The sequence below is a fragment of the Lonchura striata genome, chromosome 19 (assembly GCF_046129695.1).
Source record: "Lonchura striata isolate bLonStr1 chromosome 19, bLonStr1.mat, whole genome shotgun sequence".
Lineage (NCBI taxonomy): Eukaryota > Metazoa > Chordata > Aves > Passeriformes > Estrildidae > Lonchura > Lonchura striata.
In genome coordinates this window covers 8,478,205-8,504,167 of record NC_134621.1, presented here as the reverse complement: position 1 = coordinate 8,504,167, position 25,963 = coordinate 8,478,205, and the positions used below count along the sequence as shown (strand labels likewise).

General features: G+C 41.5%; 1 protein-coding gene across 1 annotated transcript in view; it reads left to right on the top strand.

The window, feature by feature from the left end:
- Nucleotides 1-7,118: 7,118 nt before the first annotated feature.
- Nucleotides 7,119-25,963, top strand: part of SMURF2 (SMAD specific E3 ubiquitin protein ligase 2) — a 59,447-nt gene continuing 40,602 nt past the window's right edge. Inside the window, exon 1 of the mRNA XM_021537207.3 lies at nucleotides 7,119-7,360. Within this exon, the coding sequence (XP_021392882.2) occupies nucleotides 7,309-7,360 (52 nt within the window). The 5' untranslated portion in view covers nucleotides 7,119-7,308. The remainder of the gene's footprint in view (nucleotides 7,361-25,963) is intronic.

The following is a 25,963-nucleotide window of genomic DNA, read 5'->3' as shown; positions in this document are numbered from 1 at the left end:
CAGACAGACATTGTAGCACAGCAGTGAACTAAGTTCTTGATACATGTCACACCAAGGAGGCTGTTTCCAACTGTCTTCTTCTGTAAGGTCTTCTAGGAACCTGCTTTGTATCAGCCAAGGAAATCTAAAGATGAGACTCTACAGTTGCTTCATTCACAACACAACAGAAGAAAGTTGCACAGAGCAGTTGCACAAGGGAACATGTGGTTTTTCAGGAAACCTCCTAATTTCAGTCAGAATATTTAGCATGTACCTCTCAGAGCACTTGACAAAGCCAATTGTCCAAGAGTCTGGAAAAGAAATAATAATGATAGTGTCCTATGGATAAATAAGTGGAAATCATGAAAGAATAAAGGAAATATTCTTCAATCACAGACCTTTCTTTTTGGACCAAGATTTTTGGAGGCTGATTTTGTACTTCAGGTCAGCAGTCTTATTGATTTTGAATTAAGACAAGTCAGTGAATGTATTTTAAAGCTAAGACACATCACTGTGCTTGAAGGATGAAGCTGGGCTCTGTCCTGTGTGCTAGGCTCTTAGAATGCTGTGCAGCACCTGCCACTAGATTTTGGGCTGTGAGACACATCCTGCAGCAGAGAACAGAGGTGACATGTGCTAGACAACAGTCTGGGCTGGCACGTGGGTATTGCCTGCAACCTTTTGCCCAGGCACCAGGACATGGTTTTTCACGACAGATCTTCCCCTCTCAGGAAGTGGATTTCAGTCCCTGTCTAGTAATAAAATACAACACATCTACTTATTCCATGTTCAATGCCTGTCTCTAAAATCTCCCTTTTCTTCTTCTGCTAAAGTCACATTAGGATAGGGCTGTCCTGCAGGACATGATGAGGAAATAACATGGCTCGAGAACTGCATGGAATATCTGTGCATCAGTTACTAATCTGTTCTGGATGGATGGACTTAGAAGTTATCTTAGTGACTAACCACTGGAAAATCCTGTGATATGGAAGCTCATGCATTTTTTTTTGTAGCCACAGCTGCAGTCATTTCCCTTCAGAGACACATCATTTCCCCAAGACACATCCTGTCTCAGAGGGCCACAGTGTCTCTGCTCCAAGCTGCTGTCCCCTTTCGCAGTAGCCAGCACATGGGTGGAGATTTCCTTCCTAGTTTCTTCTCCTGAAAAGCTTCATCTCCAGCTCCAGCTTGAGAAATGGATTGATTCTTGACCTCTTGCATAAACATTGTCTCTGCATGCCAAAGGGAGCCTTAGTGAGAACCAGAGCCCCTGTCTAGACATGTTTCTTCATCCAAGAGCTCTGATAGGTTTGTCGTCCTCTGCTGGGTTAACTCTCTTTGTCTCCGAGCAGCAACAGAGACAGAGTAAAACCAGATATTTAAGCATGTGCATCTCAATGCTTTAATGCAGTTTGTTCCATTCAGCAGCAACACAAATAATCCTCCAGTCTGACAATTTTCATAATCTGAAAGGGCAGAAAGGAATCTTGTACAAAGAGAAATTTTCTGTTTTTTATATTAATTCCTGAAATGCAGGAACATTTTATACATGTAGTATAAAATGCTACAGTAGGGTTTACAGTAGGGTTTGTTCCTTTAGCACAGAAAAGCAGCAAGTAACAGAAAGGTTTAGAAGAAGGTTTAGAAGGAAGGTTTAGAAGAAAAACCTGTGCCAAAGAGGCAGACCAGGAGAACAATGCCCTTTGCAATCAAAGGTGTTGATGAATGTTTTGAAAGGGTATGAGTTAACCAGGCAAATTAACAAAGAGGCAGAGAAAACTGCTGGTAGAAACATTCATCATTCTTCACAATTTCGTTTTTCAATTTTTTTTTTTTTTTGGCCACATTAACAGAGCTTTACCAAAAAAAAAAAAAAAAAAAAAATACTGATGTGGTAAGAAAGGGAACAGACTTCCATAAATATTTCAAATGGATCTCTTTCTAGATTAAATTAAACCTGATAAATAGTAAAATTTTTGGGGTTGCCTAGGTGTAATCTACTATAGTACTTTATTTCTCAGTACTACAGCATTAGGTGGCAAAATAGGCATTTAGCATTATCAGTTGCACATACAATGGAAATAGATACATCATAGAGAAAGAAGAAATGAAGGTGTAATTCTGCACTGATCAACTCATCTTTAACTCCATGATCTCCAGGAGTGGTGTCTATAAATCAACCATGTTAGGGTCAGGGAAGTTCAGTAAATGATGACTAGTAGAAGTAAATACAATCCAGATAATTTAAAATATCTTTATTTTTAAAAATTGTATCAGGAAAATAGTTTTAAGCTTTTCATTATGTCACAAAATCATAATAATAGGAACAGAGCTTTCTTGCTTTCTTGCTACATTACAGAAACTGGGAAAGAATGTGATATAATACCAGCCAGCTCTCATTACTGCTGAAGGAATGTGCCATGATTAAACCTATATACAGAAAGAAATGGAATGTAATTCTTAAATGTTGATTTGCTTTGAACACATTCCACATGCCAAGGAATGAGTTTCCAGTATAGTCTTCCATTTCTAAAGATGGGGAGGACACCACCTCTACAAAATTAACTACAACCATCCTCTTCTGAAAATGACACTACTTAGTTAAAGATGTTTGTACACATTTCCTGGCATCCAAAACCACTAAATCCTTTGAGAACTACATGTGAAACAAAATTCTTCTCCTAAGAAGAATTTACCTCTTGGTAAATTCAAGAAATCAAAGCCCTTTTTTCTGTAGTCACGGAACAGAAGAAATTTTTGTATTTCTAAATATTTATTCAAAAGTGTCACTCATATAACACCAATACCACTGATAGGATATCATAATAATACCAACTATTACATTATTTTCTCCATGTGGATTCTTCACCCTGTTGGTGTCCTAAAGATACCTGACCTTGCCCCTTCTCTACACATTTCTTCCAATCCGTTAGAGGGTGGCTCAGCTGTGAAGCTCTGGCTGAAGAAGGCTGGATTGGATTCCCAAATCCAGCAGCAAGGCTGTCATCCAAAATGATCTGCAGGGTGATGTGGATCCCAGCGAGCTGTCTCATCTTGAAAGGATGTGTTGTTCAGTGATACCAGCCTGCACTGGAGCATGGGGCTCTTGTCAGCAGCGCTGATGATACTTGCTTGTCTCTCTCACAGGATCAGCCCTGCACAGAGTGAAACCTCTGAAATGGAACTGTATAAAGATACAATTTCCTGCAAAATCTTGGCTTCTGAAAGCGAAAGGAGGATCAGTGAGAGATCGGTTCTGTTAATCTGAGAATATTTTGAGAATTTGGGGGATGGTACTGGCTCAGGAACCTCTGGATCATAACATTCCAGTGGGATTTCTTGGTTGGGAAAGCAGCACTTTCTACCACCAGGGACTGCCAGCATCTTTGCTCCCCTACACCACCGCAGTTCCTGGTGCTCTGCCTGGCTTCCCTTCATCTGCCTGCAGATCTTGCACTGGTTCCTCTTGAACATACTCGGTTTAAATCCTTCCTGGCAGTTCTACACAGTGAAGGGAACAGCGAGTGAAAATCCTCATTTCCCAACAGAACTGGGAGATAGGACAGGACACAAACAGCTGTGGGACAGCCAAGGCACAGCCCTGAGAAAGGAGGGTGCAGCAGTTGGCATCTGGTGCCTCTGTGTGTCCGAGGGCAGCCTGGTCCAGGGTGTTCTCCCCACCTTAGGGACAAGACCCAACTGGGACCCAGCCCTGCCAGGCTGATGGGAGCTGGAGCCCTTCTTCTCCCCCTGCTGAATACACACCTACTATACAGGACTGTCCCATGTGATGCACTTGGCATGTATTTATAAAAGTGCTCAAGTCATGTTGGTTGTTTAAAAATTAAGTAAATAAAATCAAATATGGCACATATTAAAGAAAAGTGTACAGCAGTAGCAGCCATCCTGCAGACTGTACATTTTATATGCTGACCCAAATGCAGTGTCAGTTAATGCTCTAACACTTGCAATATATCACAATGCTTTCACTGAAAGGTGAGCAGTGTGTCCAAAAACCTTAGAAAAATTTATAGTTCAGCAAGTTCCTTTCTGAAAAGCAGTTTGAAACCAAGTATGCTTCATGACCTTTAAAAAACACTTTTAATGAAAGAATTTAAATGTTCATATAACTACTGAACAATGAAAGTATATTTAATCCCAAAGGGTTTTTTAAATATTGGCATTTCAATTAATGTCTGACATACTAGTTATCCATTAGAAAAAGATCATGTAGAAAGAATTCTGTATTTAATATAACATTAGGCACTTTTGTCAAATTATATCAGAATTATTGAATGTTAGGTCCAAAGTGCACTGCAAGACCCCAGAAATGAATAATCATCATGTTAGGAAAAATTTAGAAATATGTTAAGTATGTGAAAAGTAGTTTTGTTTTTTTTTTTTTTTTTTCCTGTTCAGTTTAGCAGTGGCCAGTTAATGTTGCAATATTTGCAAACCATCAATGATTCCTCATTACAAGCTCAACAAAAGAGGCAGTGTAGTTGTGATCCAAACAGCCAGTTGCATTATATACTTGGTTTGAGAAAAGAGTATGTGAATTTGTAACAGACTGAAAATTTAATAGTATGACCTTCAATTATAAATGTTTAATTTTCTTCCTCTTTTTTTTTTTTTTAATGCAAGAATCAGGACACCTGGAATGTCTTTGGGGTGTGCATGAATTTACATAACCATTACAAAATAACTTCTTAACTGTTTCAGTGCAATGTAAAGTCATAAAATCCATAGGTGTATTGTCCATGTTTTGTAGTAAATGCTGCTTAGACTTTAATTGTTTCAAATTCTCTTCTTTTTAACCAGTGGCAAAGCACTGGAAAGATGTTTTATGCTTTATCTTGTGCTCTGCCTGTGCTGTGAAAGAGGTTGGTGTCTAACATTTGCTAGTTTTGTGTTAAACAGCTGATGGCACAGGGGACAGGCACAGCCCTGGCCAAAGAAGGGACCCCAGGATTCCTCTGTTCCCTGCTGAAGTGACACTGGAACAGCAGTGCCACCACTGCAGGAAGCACTGGAAATCTCCACCTTGCACTTCAGACACTTTGGGAGGAATAGGAAGTCAATCCCCACGTACAGCATAGGAGAGGTCACTTTTTATGGATGGAAAGCTTTAAGAACCACATTGCACTTCAAGGCCTTCAGTGGAAAAAAAAAATCAGTCGCACACCCCAGGTTTGAATTAACGAGGCTCAGACTCTGAGCTCTGTCAGGATGGGACCATTCAAGACATGGTTACAGCTCAGCTCCAAGCGACTGCAGAGAAAACCTCCTGGGCTGTGTAGGAGCCACAGGATGAACTCAGTGAAGCACAGGTCATCTTCTCATCCAATGCTGGGGATCCATAGCTGGATCCTCACCTCTGACTACCCACATGATAATACTTCACAGGTTACCTCAGCAGGAAGAAGCCAGAGCAGTGACATGACCAAACGAGTAGAGTCTTAGTAAGGTTGTTAGTAAGAGTAGGTGTGTGATGTATTAGCTTAAACTTCTAAAGTAATCTAGACTGTGGTAACGTTCATAGCTTTCCTGGGAGCTTGTCTCACCCTTGAGGCCCCTCTGGCCCTGCAGAAAGCTGCCTATTACTCTGATGGAGGTCTCCTCATGGGAAGTGTGTTGCAGAGCTGGGAAAACTCTGGAAAGGGTCACCTTTCCCACAGGGTGGGAGTTAAATTAGGCAACACGGCATGGATGCAAGGCTTTAAAAAAAAAAAAATATTATTATTCTGCACATGGCAGTTCACAGAGCTCAACTGCTGATTTCTACACAGTGCAGATAAGAACCAAATTGGTCCAAAGTTTAACAGTTTCCAGGGCTGGTCTGTCACACCCTGTCCATGAGGAATATTGTCATGGATCGGCAGCACTCCTGCGTGGGACCACCCATTTCAGCCTGCCTCTGAATTCTCCTGCCATGTCTTTTCCCATTTGTACCCTCGGTTTTCCTGTCCCAACTCCCTACACAGCTTCTCTGCCACCCTCTCCTCCCCACCTTGGCTATTCACCCACATTCTTCCCGATCCCCAGCTCTCCCAGGCCATGGCCACTGTCCACATCCTTCCCAGTCCCCTACTTCCCCTCAGGCACAGCCATTCCCCACATCCTTCCCCATTTCCAGCCCTCCCAGGACACGGCCATCCCCCCATCCTTCCCGAGCCCCGCTCTCCCGGGACAGGTCCATCCCCCGCTCTCCCGGGACAGGTCCATCCCGCTCTCCCGGGACACGGCCATCCCGCTCTCCCGGGACAGGTCCATCCCGCTCTCCCGGGACAGGTCCATCCCCCGCTCTCCCGGGACAGGTCCATCCCCCGCTCTCCCGGGACAGGTCCATCCCGCTCTCCCGGGACAGGTCCATCCCCCGCTCTCCCGGGACAGGTCCATCCCCCGCTCTCCCGGGACAGGTCCATCCCCCGCTCTCCCGGGACAGGTCCATCCCCCGCTCTCCCGGGACAGGTCCATCCCGCTCTCCCGGGACAGGCCATCCCGCTCTCCCGGGACAGGTCCATCCCCCGCTCTCCCGGGACACGGCCATCCCGCTCTCCCAGGACAGGTCCATCCCGCTCTCCCGGGACAGGTCCATCCCCCGCTCTCCCGGGACAGGTCCATCCCCCGCTCTCCCGGGACACGGCCATCCCGCTCTCCCGGGACAGGTCCATCCCGCTCTCCCGGGACAGGTCCATCCCGCTCTCCCGGGACAGGTCCATCCCCCGCTCTCCCGGGACACGGCCATCCCGCTCTCCCGGGACAGGTCCATCCCGCTCTCCCGGGACACGGCCATTCCCCGCTCTCCCGGGACAGGTCCATCCCGCTCTCCCGGGACAGGTCCATCCCGCTCTCCCGGGACACGGCCATTCCCCCATCCTTGCCGAGCCCCGCTCTCCCGGGACAGGCCATCCCGCCGGCCTCCCGGCCAGCAGCGCCCGGCCGCCGCCGCCACCTGCCGCCGTTCCCCCGAGGCTGACCCGAGGCGGGGCGCGGGGGGCGGGCAGGGCCTCCCCGGGGCAGGAGGGAGGGACGGAGGGAGAGCAGAGGAGCCGAGCTCGCCGCCAGCCCGCCCGTCCGTGCGGCTCCGTCCCGGCTTTGTTGTGCTCGGGCCCGGGGGCGGGGAAGCGGAGGGAAGCGGAGGGAAGCGGGGAAGGCTCCGCTCCTCCTCCGCGGCCCCGGCCCCGCTCATGGCGACGCTGGGCACATCCGGGCCTCTCCTTCTCCTCCTCCTTCGGCGGCCGCCGCTGCCCTGAGCGCCCGGCCCGGCTCCATTCGCGCCTCCCCCGAGCCCTTGCGGAGCGGCGGCGGGGTGCCGCGGCCGGGGCCATGTCCAACCCGGGGGCCCGGCGGAACGGGCCCGTCAAGCTGCGGCTGACAGGTGAGGCTGGGCCGGGGCCGCGGGCCAGCCCGGGCGGGGGGCGGCAGCGGCTCCTCCGGGTGTCGTTGGGGCTGAGCCTGGGGCCGGAGCGGCCCCTCGGGCCTCGCAGGGAAGGGGAGGGCGAGGTTTCCCTGCCGTCCGTTCCCCTCGGCCCCGGGCTCGGCGTGTCCGGGCTCCGCCGCCCGCCCGGCCCGGGCCCCGCAGCCGCCTGGGGGAACTTCAGCCACCGCGCCCCAGCCTTGCAGTGTATTTTCCCTTCGTCTTCTCGGTGTAAACTCGAAAGAAACTGCCACGCTTTTTGTTTCGATCTCGTTGTTTGTTTATTGTTGTTGTTTTGTTGGGGTTTTTAAGCGATTTCCTCGGCTAAGGCTGTTGGGCACTGGAGAGGCTCCCAGGGCAGTGCTCAGAGCCCCAAGGCTGGCAGAGCTCAGGGAGCCTTTGGTCAACATTCTCAGGGACAGGGAGGGATTTTGGGGTGTCCTGTGCAGGGCCAGGAGCTGGGCTCGATCATCCTGGTGGGTCCCTTCCAACTCAGCATATTCTGTGATTGTTCACAGTTCTTGGGTGAACTGCCTTGTCCTGCCCTACTCCAGACCACTTGACCTCTGATATTTTAAAATACCATAAAAACGGTTCACCTGCATGCTGGGAAGGAAAAGAATCTGGTCTTAAATACTTAAAATTATGCCCTTTTCCATATAAAACCCCACGTAAACAGGTTTAGAGGAAAAAAAATACTGGAAATTCTGCTTGAGCTTTCTTTAAAAAAATTCAGGACACTTGAATCTAGCTCTTTTCTTCAAAGTATTGTTAAGTCCTCCAGCACATAAATGACACTGTGTGTCCTGAAGCATCAGTACACAAAGGTAAGCAATTAGAAGAGTATAGCTTTTCACTGTAAATATCCACCTTTATATAGTGTTTCTAAGCAGCTTGCAAAAGAAATATTTTTTTAAATATTAGAAGAGTTGTTATATTTACTTAAGGTGTGTGAGAAATATCTCCAGTTTAATACCTAATAAAGAGAGGTGTTTTCATACTGATCTTTCCAAGTATGTTATTTTCACAGAAAAAGTAAAATGTATCTGCTTCTGTTTTACTTTGGAATAACTTGGACTAGATTTGTTATCTAGTTTTCATGGAGATTCGTGAGTGTCTCTATATTACACTTGGAAATAAAACTCCTAAAATGAGCGTAGCTGGGACTGCTGCATGGAACAGTGCTGCCTTGTTTTTACTGAGTGTTTTGTAGCTTTCTCCTCAGGTTATTGCTGTATTGATGCAGTGCTTTAATACTTTCTTTCCCTGAGCAGTGAGTGCTCAGACTTGCTTATCTTTGAAACATAAAAAATGGTCTGTAACCTTATTTAAAATAATGGAAAATACTGTCTAGGGACTTGTCTTTCTCACCTCTGTGTTTTGTGTTCAAATTCATTTCATATTTTATTTTTATTGAGGAATAAGCATATAATGAAACTGTGCCTGTGACAATCTCAGTGTGGTGAGGGGAGTGTGATTGTGACCAGAAGCACGCTGTGGTTTTACGCACTGTGGTCAGCCCCCAAATGCAGCAGGTACAACCCTAAGGAATGTTTTTGTGTTTTTTGGGCATCTTGTATTTTGGGAAGGGAAAGTGCAGAGTATGGGATGAAGGCAAAAGTGTCTTTTTAGGACTGTTCCAGGGCTAGCAGCTCTGGCAGGCACTGAGTACCAGTTCCATTATTGGAAGCTTATAGGAAACATTGGCCTGTGTCTCCAGCTGAACAGCTTGAGGTATTTTCTGCTTTAGCTAATGGGGAGTTGTTTCACCTAAGGTCATTTGTTGTAAGGAAGCTTTACATGTTTAAGGAAAACAATGAATTTTATTAATTCAGCTGACATGTTGTCAGTTCTTGCCTAGGAATAGTTGTAAGTGTTCTGTGTGGTTTTGATTATTCTTTTTGATTGGAAAAGCAGTTTGGGGGCTCTTGAGTTCTAAAACTGTTTGGAATTAAAAGAATCTGTATATCCAGTGTTTCTAAAAGTTTATTCTCAAACTGACAAATGCTATTTAATCTTAATTTTCTTTGGCTCTATGAAACTAGCAGTCTTCTGTTTTGGCTTGAATGTTTATGGGATTAATTCTGCAATCATTGTTCAACGCTTATCTTTTCTGTTCAGTATCTCTAAATTAAATGGTATAGATTAAAAAATAGATTTCAAGAACTGGATTCAATTAGCAGTTTTTCAGGACATAAACATTAAAGGTTTAGATGGAAAACATTGTTTTGACTGACTGGATAAATGACAGGGTAATGTTTGATGTGAGTCCAAGAACTGATCTGGAGCTAGTGCCCAACTTCTCAGTCCATCTTGAGGAGCCAAATAAAATATTTAACCTAGGCCTCATTTTGCAAAAAAGGTTGACTCTTTGTTGAGACCTTAAGAAAGTTCTGAGAAATGTTTGGCATACCTTTACACTAAGTGTTTAACAGTTTATTTAGGTCTGGGTTCCACAACAGAGAAAAACCACAGCGGTGGCATACTTCTAGTAAGTTTTTATTTAGTTTACAGTGTATCTGTGTTATATATTTATTTAAAAAGTTTATTCTTTAGCAAAGGTTTGGCTGTTTGTTGCAAATAATTTTTAAAATCCAGGTGTCATGGCTTCTGATGATACTTCTAGCAGGAGGTGTAAATCCTTGTTTTTGATTAAAATATAGGCAGTATAATTTAAATTAGCTAAATTCCAGAATTGCACTAGTTTTCTGCGAAATTTATCTTAACAGCTTGTAATAACAATGTCCAAGAAGTGTAAGGAAAACTTCTTTGACTCTTGCATATTTACCGCAGGATTTACCAGGATCTGGTCCTATCCTGAGTACATTCAAGCTCTACAAAAGCTGCAAATGCAGTCGTCCCTTTCCATTCCTAGTGTGATTTTTCTCAGTGTTATGTTGAATATGTGGATTTGTAAATACACTCCACTGTCAGTCAGAACATGCTATGATTTCTTTCACCCTATTGTTGAATTGTGTTGATCTTTCATTCTTCAGGAAACTGAGAAATGACCATTGTTTTCAGTAAATATTTTATGTTCTAATATGTGAATCTTCTAATGTTAAAATAGCTACATTTGACTGCTTTCACTTAGGAGATCAATGACAGCTGAGGCCATAACGTTTGAAGTCCACAAAACTCTGTGAGCATTAGCATATGTTGAGTAAAGGTTCAGTGCAGAAGTTGATTTAGTTCATGTGTTGCAGGTAGTGTTTGTCTCAGAATTGTTAACAAGTGAAGATACTTCCATAGCCACAAAGCACAGTTACACTGGGCTGGAAGAACGGGTAATAAATATCCCATGGATAAAACTGGAATGAGCTGGAAGAATTTTGCTGGTACAGAATCAGATGTAGGCCTGAGGAGTTGTTGGATTTATTTTTCCTCCTCCTTACTGCTTCCAGCTTTCCTGCAGGATTTGCTGATTAGAGAAATAAAAGCACTGGTGGAAAATGAATCAGCATCTCCTGAGCTGCTCCTCTCTCTTCTCTCTTGCTGCCTTACTGTCTATTCAGCCCTCACAGTACAAAGGTGAGACTGTACTGTGAAGTTATAGTGTTGAAGGAGAAAGTGCTGCTGTTTTACCAGACCATAGAAACTCTGGTTGTAATGCTAATAATTTATTTTGTTGTAAGGCTAATAATTTATTGCAAAATATACTTTATTTAGAAAAAGCCAGAGTATTCCTGAGCTTTGTAAAACAATATGGAATGTTCAAACCTGGTTTTTGCAGTGGATAAATCGAAGTGTTAAATTAATCCAGTTGAAGACAGTGGTTTTTTCCATCAGTGGTGGTGGAGGCAAGACTGAAGTTTATGGATAGCAGAGCTCACTGTGGGAACATCTGATTGATCAATTGATAAAGTAACTTCCTATATCTGTATGTAGCAAGGCAGTGGTTTTATAGTTGACTGAAATTGTAGGGCCATTTTAGATCAGTTTAAAAACTGAATGCTGTTTCTTTTTTCTCTTTGTAGTCCCTGGCTTCACTTTCTGGGTCCTCCCTTGTGTTGACTCCAGCAACTGTGTAGCTATGGGATGAGCTGAAAGCTAATCCTACCAGGAAAAAAATGTTTTTTTGTATTGAGGAAGAGGGATGCAGAGAAGAAGCTGCAAAGAGGGCAGGGCTGCCTCTCCTACCAGCAGCCTGTAGTTAGATAGGCTCTGGTCAGCAATAAAACAATGGGCTTCCTTCATGTAAGGTATATTTGACTTAAGTACTAGTTTTCGTAAGCCATGTGTCATTGAGAAATCCGAATCAATAAATTACATAGTAGGTGGATTAAGCTGGTGCAGTCATAACAAAATCAATAGACGTGTCTAATCAGGTGTACAGGGACTGATGGCTGCTTGGCCCTCAGTATTTTCATCAAAGTATGAAGTGTGTGTGTAAATATATGCTTTCTTCTATAGACAGTATATAGTTATAGATATTTATATACCTATAAATCAGTTGTGGATCATACAGATGCCAAAGAATTGTAATAAACAACTGAGCAGCTGTATGGAGCAGTTTCAGCTGTTTGTTTCTATTAAGTTCAGCTTGTATGGCAAAGTTTCATTCATCTGGGTATAAAATTAGGTATCTGTGTTCAGGAGTACATAATGGGTTATCATGGCAAGGAAAGCAAAGATCAGAAAGGATTTGGGGGAGGAAATTGTTGTAGGGAAGCAGTTACATGGGGGCTTCAATTAAAAGATTGAAATTCAGTTTAAAAAAACCCACTGTTCACCTGTGGCTGTACAATCAGGAGAGCATCACATAGAAACTAGTTGGGGATTTACATGTGTAGGTAACATATGGGGCATATGTGGGAGACATATGGGAAATCTGCAGGCAGTCCTAATAGTAATGTTTAAAGAAATTAAAGCTATTGCCGGGAAAAGGAATAAAACAAATCCTGGGGGTGGAATATTAGCGAGTAATGTTTAGAGTTGTAGTTTTCAGAAGTTTATGGAGTTTACACTGAAGTTTACACTGTCCTGTAATGTCTGTCTGTGTAAGTGGTAACAAATTATGTTCTGTTTTCTTTGTTAAGCACACTGAAAAATCTGATCAGTCCACAGATGAAAACATTTTGTCTTTGTGTCTGTAAGGTGAATGGGTAGATCCCTGAAAGAAGACAGCTTTTCATGTTTTGTTCTGGTTTATCTCATGGCCTTTGAAGTGCTTGGTTGCTTTGCCATCTTACTTAGAATGACATCTCACCACTGGGCCAGACCTTTCTTGGGCCTTTAAAAAAGGGTGGATGATTTCTTTGGGTGTATTCCCTGCTCTCCTCACAACAATGACGTGAGCTGGCTTCTGACTTGGCTGAGTGGCACGAGTGCATTACTGCACAGGCTGTTATGTGCTTGCTTTAATGTATAAAATGTAAATGCTCATCCCGTGTGCAGGGCTGAGATCATTCTGTGACTCCTGAGGGCTGGGGAAGATTCACCTCAGTGATGCCAGGCAGTGCATACAGAAGGAGCTGCTGTGTGTGTCTGCTGTCAGCAAAGCACATTCCTGTTTGTGGAAGAGGGTCAGAATCTTAAGGGACATTTGTCAGTAATATATTCAAGGAAACAAATTGTTGGCTTTTTCTTGCTACTTCATCTTTAAGTACTTCCAATGAAAGCATAGATAATATTGCTTGTAACTTTGTTGATAAAGCTCAGGACAAAACTGGCTAAGCATTATCATCTGAGTTTAAGGGGAAGGCTGATACAGAATGGAGAATAGACAAGCTCAAGATCATAAAAAGGATAAAACAAGTAAAGCTGGGATTTAGATCCACTATCTTTTGACATTCTGCCCATGAACATTGTTTCTTTTGAGTCTAAATCCACAGCAAGAGATGGTTCAGTGCTGGGCCTTCTGAGACTGTGCAGTTGGGGTGATTTTTGTTCAGTTATTGCTCATATGCCATATTTGTGTTGCACTATCAGCTGTACTTTAGCATCCTGCAGACTCTTGGGGATCCCTTTTTTTTCCACTTCAAAATACTTTTTTTTTGCTATTGCTCAGGCAGATGAGACCAGGAGGGCTGATATCCCCATGAGTAATCCATATTGCTTTTGATGAAGCATTACTCACATTTTCAAAATTCTGAAAGTGAAAGAAAAAGTAGCAGTATGTGAGTTTCTGTGGCTGTATCCTGTTGGTAATTTTGTGGAATGACTCTTGGCCAGTGCGTATTTAACCCAAGGTATGAGGCTTGTTTTCTTGGAGCAAGGGAGAGTCACTCCATGGCTGTGGGATTGTCAGTGCAACGGCTTCAATGCTTCCTTTCTGTAACCAATTCATTTGAGTTGTTTCAAATATGCAGAGAATGTCCAGGCTATGTAATTTACAGGTCACAGTAATACTGTGTACCCAGATTGTTCCATTCTTGCCGAAATCAGCATGTGTGATGCCATCTTGCCACAAACATTGGAGTGACAATGCCATAGTAAAGCTTTCCAACCCACAGCACCAAATTTGGGATGCACATGTCCCTCTGCTCCATCCTGTGCCGTCAGATGGGTGAGCTGAGGAATGCATCTGCATTAAAGTCCATTTCTTGTCATCCCCCTTTTTCCCTGGGTGTAGAGGACTGTGGTGGGTTGATGTGTAAATGAGTGGTGGCTTCAGGCAGGTTCACAGACCAGCAGGCTCTTGGTGGCATTTTCATTCTGCCTTGACCCAGATTTTAACATTACTGATGGAGTTAAATGGAGTAATAACTAATTATATCTGTCATGATGCTTCTTTTTAACATGCTAACCATTTGATTTGGAGTTTATATATAGATGCATACATAAATTCAATTATAGATGCAGTTGTGCTTGTATTTAACTGGAGGTGGAATCTGTGTTGGTAATACTTAGAGGCATTTTCTGAACTTGGGTCAATCTGAAGATTTCTTCCTAAGACAGATAGAGATCAGGCTGTACACTTCTAAAATTATGTATGATAAAGCTCCTGCTTTGTGCATATTGTAGGACATGAGGAAACTAGATGGAGTGTACTTAGTAATTTGTTTTTCATTTTAGTAAAAGGCAATCTAGTAAATGCAGGTATTTTTTATGCAAAAAATATAAAATGTATTAAAATTAATTTTATTACTGGTGAGGGAGGAAAGATGTATCCGGGTTAGATGTTTATGGACATGACTGGTTAAAAAAAAATTAAAATAAAAATCATTAACCATGTAGAGGAACAAAACATGTCTGAATAAAATTCATAGAATTACAGTCATGCTTAACTGCCTGGGATTAGAAATTCATGGCATTTATTGTACCAAGCATTTAGGTATCCTTATAGCAAATAGTCCTTCAATTTGACTTTTAACAGAAAATGTTCACCTTGTTCTGAAATTATTTATTTATAATATCTATAAATATTTATTTTCAGAGAAGTTCTTCCTATTATTTTCCCTTGTGGATTATAAATTAGTTTATAGCTCTGTATAGAAGACTGTGTGCAGGACTAGATGAGTAATAGCATTATGCTTAGTTGTAGCAATACTTAGGTGTCCTCTTTTTTGTTTAGCAGCAGAGTAAGTTTTTCTGTCTTTATTTATAAAGGGTGGCATCATCGGATGTGATAGAAGAAATTTCTAAGGATACAGCTGGTGTAGGTGGTGTCACTCAGAGACAAAAGGGAACTTTTGTAGAAGTGAAATAGGACAGAGTGGGGTTTGATTGTTGAAGAGGTGGCACAGGGATGTGGAGGGACTGTAAGTTTCCCAGGTTATGTGTCACTTTATAGCGAAAGCAGAAAACAAATGTGGGTTCATGTGCTTGGGCTAAAATGTAAAGAAATGTACACAGCATGTTGGTGAGTCCAGCACTGAGCCAGGCTCTTACGATTCAATGGTTGCACTGTCAGTGTGGAAATCTGAAGATACCCAGCCTCTTCATCCTGATAATACAAATACATGTATTTTAAAGGACACAAAATACCCATTGCTAAGTACTTCATTGAAATAGATGTGAAGGACCTCATCCTCACATCTTCTGGAGAGCACTTGCTCAGCAGTACCAATTAAAAATGACTGCCTTCTTTAAGCCTGCGTGCACAGAGTATGACATATAAATTGCCCAGAATTAAAGAAGGGCAAAATGCATGATGAAGCAGAAATTTTCTAGGGCTTTTATTTAGAGAATTGTAGTAGAAAGTTAAAAAATGTTTTATACTGATCTTGCAGAAGGTTCTTGTTACTTGAAGCTTGTGAAGAATGATACAAAATTTTTGTGCCATCTTTCATAATTTCCAGTGAGTTGCGTATGTGGCATTTCTAAATGTCTAACTAGCAATTCTGGATGCTTGATGAAGCACAGGGTGGTGGTGAACAGAATCTTCAAATGTATATATGTGGTATATATATCACACATAGTTATAATAAACTCTTGGTCAAGGATGTTGGAATGGGGAGAAACTGCTGTTGTCCTCTGCTGAAGCTTATTAATGCTGCTGCACAGGGGAAGTGCCCCTGGTCTCTTAGAGAAGCAAATGCTGTCTGTAAATTCCAGGTTCTATGCAATAATTCCAATTTGCCTCAAATAGTTGGATATCAGCTTTTTGTTTAAAAGTTAAAGGGTTTAAATCTTTATGATTGTGCTAATGTGAGGAGGGCAAGATTTATGCTGAAGTTGTGCTGTCGTGTAACGCTGCGGCCCTTTTGTGAACATCCTTCATGTCTGGGATTTCTTCTTAAGAACTGGGTTGAAAGATGATTTAAAATGTTGGCTTCTGCCGCAGGAAAAGAGAAGGCCTTTAAGGAAAAAATGACTTAGAGTAATTTTCAGTAGTACGTGCGTCGTGCCTGGCTTGTCATAAAATATTTGTGAAGTCTTCTCTCCCTTCCTCAAGCAGTTCCCACAGTTCACAGTGTTCTCTCAGTAGCTGTTATGAGGGGGGTAAAAGGAGGTTAAAAGTTCTGTAGTCCTATCTACAAGGATAGACAGTAAAGTTCTTGGTTCCTCTCCCAAACAGCAAGTGGTTATTCTGCCTGGGGGGAGGCCCTATATATTTATATTTGTCTGTGTCTCACTTGCTTCTGTGGCCAGGGGATCACGAAGAAATTTCTGTTCATTTGTGAGATGTGAATGTGGCATTGTGAATACGTGCCTCGGATTTCCTCATTATAATATTTATCATTTTTCCTGAAAGTTCCTTTCCTCTGGTGAATTGTTCATCCTGTAGAATCAGTCAGCTATTTCCTGTTCATCAGGATAATGTAACTTCATCTACACTGGGCAGGACTTTGGACCCATTCAAAAGCTTCATATTTTTCGTTAAGTTTATTGGAATTTAGTAACCTCACTCTCCACATTTCAACAGTTCTTTGCAGTGTGGTCCATGCCTGGAGATGCACTTGTCCTGCTCCCACCCTGTGTCACTGCAGTGGGGTGGCAGCAAATGCACAGGAAAATTGTCCCTGCTCACGCTGAGCCCTGGATTGCTCCTTGTCCCTTGAGCACTCTGGGGACTGGGAGCTCTGGGGCCCACACTTGCTTCTACTTTGTGTCATTTGAACATGGAATTGCTTTGTCTGTCTGAACATCTTGGCCTTTTACTTGCCATCAGTGGAATTTATAGCTCTGGCTGAACTTGGAATACCAAGTTGGAGCTAATAATGCCAGCTCCAGTTAGCACTTCCCATTATCAGGCACTGCTTAGTGCTGTTAGCAGCCACCTAACACAGACATTTTTCATGTTGAGGAGCTAAATCAGACCAAATTTATTTTGGGAAGATTCTGCTAAACTTCAACTAGTTTCAAAAACGATTAAAAATACATTGCACATCATCTAGAAATGCTTTATTCTTGTGAATCCTTTATTCTGAGGCACAGGCACTGTCAAACAGGGACATGGTAATATGCAGGTGTGGCAGAATCAGCCAGGTGAGGCTTGGTGCAGGTGTAGTGAGGAGCTGAGCTCTGCCTCCTAACGCTGAACTCAGTGTGCTCCTGGTGGGAAGAGAGGCACTACCTGGAATGCACAGGGCACAAAAGCTGGATGAGGGGGCAGGAGAAGGGAGTGACCTGGAGCAAGGAGCTGTCTGGGGATATGGGCAGATGGTGGAATCTGATTTGGGCAGGACGAGGCACTGGGGATCTGTTGGTACCTGGGCTCTGGTGCTGCAGCACTCAGCATGCCACAGGGTCACAGAGGCAGCCCAGAGTCTCCTGTTCCAGACCTTTCAACACTTGGCTGTGTAACCAGGGAATGCTGTTTCTGCCCGTGTGATGTTCTGTTGGTGAGCTGTCTTATTGGGAAGAAGGGGTCATCTACAGCAGAGGGGCTTTATAAGAGCTCAAGATGCAAAGAATCAGAGTGGTTACAGTTGGAAAGAGGTCAGAAGTTTAAAAACAAACAGGAAAAAAACATCCACCACGAAATTTCTCCCATGTGTCGTTTGCTTCACATGTTCATCACCTTGATACTATATAGAAGAAACAGGGAATTAAGGGCTGGCTTCTAAGTGGACATGATGCAGAACATAATTCTAAAAAGGCTTGCAGATAAGATCAGGGTTACTGCTTATGTGTAGAACAAAAGGAATTCTTCAGCTTTTAGCAAACCTGAAAAGTTTTTTTTTAAAAAGACCCTTGATTCTAAGCATATCTTGATCACTTCATTAATGCTAATATTTTCTTACTTTAAAAGGGTCAGAAAATTGCTGTTAATTATAATTGATTTATGCAGTTTTTAAGTTTCCTTGTCTCATTTACCTGCCGTATTTTCACAAAAGTTCTGGAGTTACAATTAATGGAATTCCAGAAGTTACAATTTTCAGAGAAGTGTTATCTGCTGTTGATGAGTTCATTGCATGAAAGACTTGAGCTTTTTTAGAGTCAATGTTAATATGTTAAATATCAAGCAGACAGAGAAAGCTACGAGCTATCATAGTCATCATTTATCTGCTGTGATGGAGCTTGCATTCTTTGTGAATATTTCCCTATAGAAGAGGGCAGCCCTTTAACTTTACAGTTTATCCCCACTGGATTTGCACCAGAGCATCTTCCAGCGTCAGGAGGTTGATTGAGTACACTGTGCTCTGTTTACACTGAGTTGCCAGTGTTGTGAACCACTTGGATCTTCACTCTCTGTGTGTATGAAACACACACAAAGGAGCGTGCAAAAGAGTTTGACTAGTGAAGAAACAGACCAGAAATTACCTGTACTGGGCAGGTGTACCTCCAGCAAGAGACAGGCAGATGTGCAGTGTGAAGTTTCTTGTAGAGGTCTGTGTAGACAGAGTGAGGATAAGTTAGGGGTGCATTCAGATGGATGATTATTTTTTCTTTTAGTAAACTACAAATGAATGAACTGATAAAATGTGAAACTGCAAGGTTTTAAGTAAACTTAATATTGTCTAACTATGAAGAAAAATGAGGTTTTCAGGCTGTTTTCATATTTTACATTTATTCATTAATGCCTAAGAGTGCTTCTCTTTTCCCCCAGTGTTTGACACTAGTGCAAAACAAAGGTTTCTCCTATGGGACTTTCTTTCCTAAAATTGCTCATTTTCACATCTCTTTGCACTTTGGACAATTTTAAAGTTATTAAATGCATGTCTTAGTTAAACTGATCCCTTTTATCATGATTTAAGGTCAGTGATAGCCTTGTCTGCTTCCCAGGGGGATGTTTAGGATCTGTTTGGTTTTTAGGTATACACTAAATGCATCACTTTCTACTGAAATAAATACCTGTTTATCAGCTTAATAGAATAGTTACATTTGAGAGTTGAGGCGTGTCTTTGTTGTTTTAAGACTATGAAATCCCTAAAGAATAGAGTACCATTTCCATCAGATACGGTGTTAACTGCATTTCATGAAATTGCCTTTTTCCAGCAAGATGTTTTGTTATTTGCACACATATGCACATTTAGTGGTTTGTTATTATTCTGAGGGCATGCTTTCTTCATTGTATTTGGCTAGGGTTTTTTTTTTTTTTTTTACATTTAATTGAAGTATTTACAATATAGTTATTTTTGTTATAGTGAACCATTTTATTGTTTCAGAAATGAATGAATCATATATTCTAGGTTATTTTTTCCTGGCAAATATTTTTCTTTAATGGTTCCTCAGGACTAGTTTAAGTTGTACAGATGAATAATACTGGAAATGCAGTATCTGATTCATCATGTCAAATGTTACAAAGAAAAACCCTGTGAAACTGTATATATATATATATATACACACACAGGTCTTTTGGTCTTTTCACTTGGAATAACATCAGCTTTACATGGGACTAGAGTGCTTGTGTAGCTGTTGCAAGGCAATGAAGTAATTATGCTGCTTGAGTCTGTTGTTTGCTCTGACTTCACCTCCATTTCCTAAAATCCCAAGATTCTGTTCTCTTTCCCAGGCTTCTCTCCTCTGTCCCAGCTGGAAGAGCAGTGCTGGCTGTGCAGCTGAGCTCCCAGACCTGTGTTCCCTTTGCAAGGGCAGGGTGTTTGCAGCGCGGTGTTGGATGGATTTTGTCATGAGGGAAAGGGTCAGAGGGGATTCTCTGCTATGCTACAAGCAAATACAATGAAATTTAATTTTGGTAACAGGTATAGCAGAAGGTAACCACAGGGTGGTGTGGAACCTGCTCATGGTAAATGGTCTTTTCATGTTGAAGCACAGTTTCTGTCTGGCCTTTCAAGTCAGTCCCAGGTGGAAGAATCCAGGTGCATTTCCTTGAGTGCTCAGCATGAATTCAGGAGCCAGATTTGAATGAATGAGATGAGTAAGTGGCTCCACAGCCCCCTGAGAATGCAAGAGAGCAATGTCAATACTCAGTATTTTTGTTAGCTGAGTGTACATTCTCTATACTGATGTTTAAAACATTTAGAAGAGTAAGAGTATCAAAAGAGCATCTAATATGTGGGCATGTGCTTCTGTGGACAATCTGTGTGAAACCTGTAAAGAGCAGGTATTTTTGCTTTCTTTTGTATCTGTATAAGTGGTTTATGTAATCTGGAATGTAAAGGATTAAGTTCTGGTAGATTTTGTTTAGGCTTATAAATATACACAAGTTGTTTTTTCATATGTTTCACAGATTCACTATAGGAAGGTTAAAAAAAAAAAACAAAACAAGAAAAAAACCACCAAACCACAAAAAAACACCCAAAACAGCAAAACCCACCCAACTCTCCCCATATTTCCTTTGTTGCCCCTACCCTGAACTTCTGTTCACAAAAATACTTATAAACAGCAAGTAATGCATTTTCTTTTGCATACAAAGCTCTGGGGAAAATGAGGAAATATTTTAGTGTGTGTTAGGCATTTAATACTTTGTTTTGCTTTGATTTATCTTTCAAAGAGTTGTGGAGGCCTGCCTAAAAAACTAGACTATGGTCCCTGTGAGTTTGTTACCTTTGTTTAAACAGTCAAACCTCTACTGCTGGAACTCAAAAATTCATGGACAGAATGATTAGAACAGTAAAAATGACATTAAAAAATGTGATTATTGGATAAACTGGTATGAGCTGCTGAGGATAAATTGATTTTGCTATTGCTTTAAATCTGTGATGTGTTGGTATTTTGGCAGAGTAAGAAAAACAAGGATATTAGAAAGTAATTTACTGCCCTGGGATTAGTGAGGAGTGTTGTGTTTCTGTGACTGGGGCAGGCCGGGCTGGTGGAGATGTGTCTGATAAACAGGACGAGGTCTAGTCTGACAGCTGGCAACAATAGCTTTTGCTCAAAGTCAGGTGTACTAAATTAGCAAATCTATTACAAGGCTACAGGAGAAATATCACAGAAGACAAGCCTTGTAGGCAGAAGTGCTGCCAAATGGGAAATGATTCATCGTCTCTGAATGGGATGAGCACTGAGCAGAAGCAGTTTAAACCTCAGACTGCTTTGGCTCATAAACCACCAAATATGCGATTAACACTTTATCTTCTCCAGTCCCGTGGTCTCCTGAAGAACAGTCTGTATTTAGGAGCAAAATCTGTGAGACTTGTTTGTTTCTTTTAATCTCTCTCTTGTAAGTTTGAATGCCTTTAGGTATTTTTTGGATTTCTAGCTAAATGACAAAATGTTTGTGTGCACCCTAAAAAAGCACTCCTGTCTTGTGACCCTTCAGCAACAGCACCTTTTAATGAGGACAGTTACAGCTAGGAGTGCAGGCACAGCTCCCTGAACTGACTTACTGCAGTTTATTTGCTTATATTTAGGGAAAATGCATGATTAGCTGGAGATGTAGTTTAATGTAGGATGTCAGTTCCAGGGTGATCACTGCATTTTGATTTTTAGTAATTTAAAAATTGCATCACTCCAACATTAACAATGCCATTCATAGTCTACAATGCTGAAAGGTGAACGGGAAATATATTTATGAATTCTTAAATTTAGCTAATGCAGAAATGAGGTACGGTTTACAAAGTTGGATGAAGCAATGTAAAAGGGAAAAAGCCTGTGCCCTCTTTGTCTCTATATAACTGATCAGGTATTTAGTGTATCTCTGGTCTTATTTTACTATAAATTGTCATATTTACTCTAAGATGCATAAATGATAGAGAAACTAAAGGAATTATGTCATTGGAAGGTGTTTAGTATTAAATAATTGAGATAGCAGAAGATGCCTGTGAGAATAACATTGTACTTGGAAAGTTAATATATTTGTTTAGCAAATCATTGTATTTGGGTGCCCTGGGATAGCACTCGGTTAGAAGATGAGATGTCCAAGGAGCAGTGTGTCTAGGAAATGCATGTAAAAATTCCTCTGGAAAACTTGGTCTGCTCTTTCCTTGTTTGTGTAGCCATGTAAGAAGTGGTAGAAATCAGAAGTTATTTAGTATAACACTTTGTGAGCAGAACTGCAAGAAGTTCAGGGTTCCTAGAGTGAAAGGCTGCAGGAAAATAAGGGTTTTCTATTTCTGTGTCCCTTCAAAATCCCCATCATGTGCACTCAGACTGTCTGAAGTTCATAACTGGGGTTTGAGGTCCTTGGAAGTCCTTGGATGCTCCTTGCAATTGGAAGCCAATATGTCTTCTGTAATGAAATGTTCTTGAACTTGTTGGGAATATTTTCCTGGGATTTTATCCATTTGCTGTTCTGCTAGGAGTGTTGATGCACAGTGTTACACTTTTTGCATTCATGTAATCACCTTACACTCTTTTCAGTCTCAGCTCCTCCCCATTATCTTTCTTAATCTTCACTCTACCCTGCTTAATATCTTCTACTCTGTGTTCTTCCTTCTCAAAAAAATTATTGTCATTTTACTTCTTGGGCATTGCATCTTCCCAAGGGATTTCTGAAGTTATAGCTTAAATGACATGGCAATGGTTTTTGGGCAAGATCCTTTATTTCCATATATTGGTGAGCTATTTCATCTGAATCTTTTGGTGTTCTGTTTCTTTAAATTCCCTTTTATAGTATTTCTTACAGTATTATATAAATTGTACCGATTTGACTAAGTAATTTAAGCAACTTGTGTAAAACCAAAGTAAAACAAAACCAAGGCTTTCCTGTAAGTTGTTTTACTTCAGCTGAAATAAATAAGGTTGCTCATTCAGTTCACTCATCTCTCTTCAACAGCAGCAGCTTCTTAAACTGTTTGGATTTATTCTGTAGGACACATCTGTTTAAACAGAGAAACCAAACAGAATCTGTCCTTACCAAAGGACTGCAATAACTTAATCAGTTTATAAATGGGATAGGCTAATGATGTAATAATCTCCTGAGATGAGGTTTCATGGGTGTGTGGTGGGTGATAAGACTGGACTGAGGTATATGAGAGTTTTAGTGATGTTTGAATGGTGACATTGTCTTGGTTTTCCATGTGTGATGCCTTTAAGCAGCTGGAGTTTTCCTGATTTAGATGATGTTGCATTTCTGCAGGTACAGACAGAATTCCATCATCAGAGGCATGGCCAGGTAAAGGGGTGTGTGTGTGTATATAGTCCACGCACTTTCATGCTGACCCTGTTGTATTTTTGACAGAAGCCAAACTGTCAGGATCCAAAGAGAGGCAACTTCCGAGTTGAAAGTATTCCACTAAAACTAATTTTCCCCAAAAAAGTGAATATAAGGATATTGTGCTTAAATATCTCAGCTGTACTAAATAAGAAAGAGGCAGGAGCCACATATTATGAAGGAGACAGAATGTCTGAGGTTGTGGATATTGATGATAATGTGGGAGGATATAAGAGTATATTACTCATCTGTATTGCTCCATGTAATATCATGTCAGTACATCAGGTGTAGTAATAAAACAAAATTGTGCTGAGCTAGGAATTTGGATTAAGGGCAGCTGCTTAATTAATGATTTTTTGCTAGTGATAGTATCAAAATCATGACCCTCTTGAACTCTTTAACATTATTTTACTTATTAGAGGATTAGTTTTTATAAATACGTAAATATGTATTTGAGATGCCAGAATTATTTTTTTTCCCCTAATAGAAGTTGTTGCCCAAGCTTTTCTCATCAGTTAGGAATTATTTCTTAAAAAGCATCTGACAATCCTTTTGGTAGTACTGATAAAATCAATATGTACAGCATTTTGCTGGAGTGGCATGGGAATTTCTCGTGAAGGGTGAATTATGTCCATGGTTTTGGCGTCTTTTTTTTTTCTTTTTTTCTTTTTTTCCTTTTTCCTTTCCCCTCTTCCCAGAAAAGCCCCAGCAGCAGTGGTGTTCCCCAGGGACGATGTCTGCAGCAGAGACAGAGTTTGGAGATTTCCTGTTTAAATCACACTTGTGGCTGTGTCCTGACAGTGCTGGCAGCCCAGCCTGGATTGCTGCTGGGACCCACAGTCCCTGACACCCAGGAGTCTGACTTAGCTGCAGGTGCCTCTTGTCTGAGCCCTTTTTAAAATTCAGGGCATTTTTGTCCAGTTGGTAATTAGATCATGTATTTCTTTTGTTGTTGCCTCTACTACAGCTCATTCAGAAGGTGGAGAGTTTTACTGCAGTGAAACAAATCCAAGGGTTCTGCTCCTTGCTGCCAGGTTTGTGCCCAGCACGTTGCATGAAATACATCAGGCAGAGCTATAATTTATTTCTCCCATTAAATTTTTCCCCCAACTCCTGTTCCTGTCAAAACAAACTGAGAAATAGATGGGTAAATTTCCACGTTACCTTTTTTATTTATCTATCAGGGGAATGATCCTGTGCTCCTTTAAGTATTTTACAAGTTGATAATTTTGGATTAATTGTTTCTGTTTTGCTTAAAAACTAACTGCTGGGATTGTGAAGTCTTTAAGGACAGAGGTAAGATTTTTAGCACAATTGTAAGAGTTTGAGATAAGGGTTGACCCCCTTTTCTTTGCCTGAGCTCTTAAAAACTATTTTATTCCAGTATTTCTTGGAAAATTAAATTAGAGTTTACTTCACTCACACTTGGATATAAAAACCACCTCTACGATTTGGGATTAGTTAATTTTGGTAATGGTACACTAAAGATTTTTTAATGGACTATTTTTTTAGTATTGCAGGAGGGTAAGAAATAATTGAGACTGTTACAGTAAATGTAACAGCAAAGTTGCAGGATTGTTTCATCTTTTTAATAGATTTCTGTTTCCCACCCTGATTTTGTTTACTGGAATGTGATTTTATATTTGTCACCAATATGAGAAACAGAAAGAATAACTTTAAATTGGTCTGAAAATTGATCTTTGCTGACTTTTTCCTTTGAAGCATTCTAATGGGTGTTAATTTAAAGCTGTGTTGTTCCCCCACCCCAGGTGACAGCACAGTTTTGAGTCTCTGTAAGTGGTGTCAGTCCAACAGCTCCATGGTACAGTAGTGTTTGGTTTTTCAGATGTTGAAAAATGGGTGAAATGGATGGTTAGGCCATTTTAGAGGAGGGTGGAGAAGAGAAATGGAATTTACAGTATATGAAAGTTGTGCATTGGAAACATCCTGGCTGGTCTGAGAGGCTCCATCCACACTGAACCAGGAAATGCAGATACTCCCAATAGCCTTTGTTTTCTTTAAGTTTCCCACGTGTTACTTCTGCTTCTTTCTCGCCGAGCTGTGGCTAAAGCCCTAATTTACACAGAGTCCTGATGAGCATGGTTTATTTGTATCATTCACCTTTAATTTACACATGTGGTATATGGCTAAAAAAAAAAAAAGGCAAATCAAACCCAACTTTTTTTTCATCTACTTCCTCAACTTAACTTGAATTAATGTGAATCTCCATGAAAGAGACTTGTAAACCTTTCTGGTAGGGTTTGCAGTGCCTAGGGAGGGCTGCTATCTTCATTGCAGAAGTGGCAGCATAATAATTTCTTTCCTTCACCTCTTGAGAGGCGTATCAAACAACTGGACACATGAATAGGGTGGGTGACGTGTGTGGCAGCGAGCCCATTGCTGAATGAATCGGGAAACGTGAATTCATGAGCTGCACGAAGGAGGAATTCAATGGTCTGGGGGGTTTTGTGTTTTGTTTTACTTTTGGCTTGGAGTGGAGTAAGGGAGGAGAAGTGGAAAAGGAAGCCTTTTGTTTACAGTGAAACAATGCTGTGAAGTAGACATCATGATGTAAAAACAGGAGTCTAAACATGGCAAATCTGGGCAGGCTCCATCTGGCCGTGGCCACGAGTCACTCAGCCGTCCCCGCACAGGCTGCTGGAGTCTGGAGTCACTGT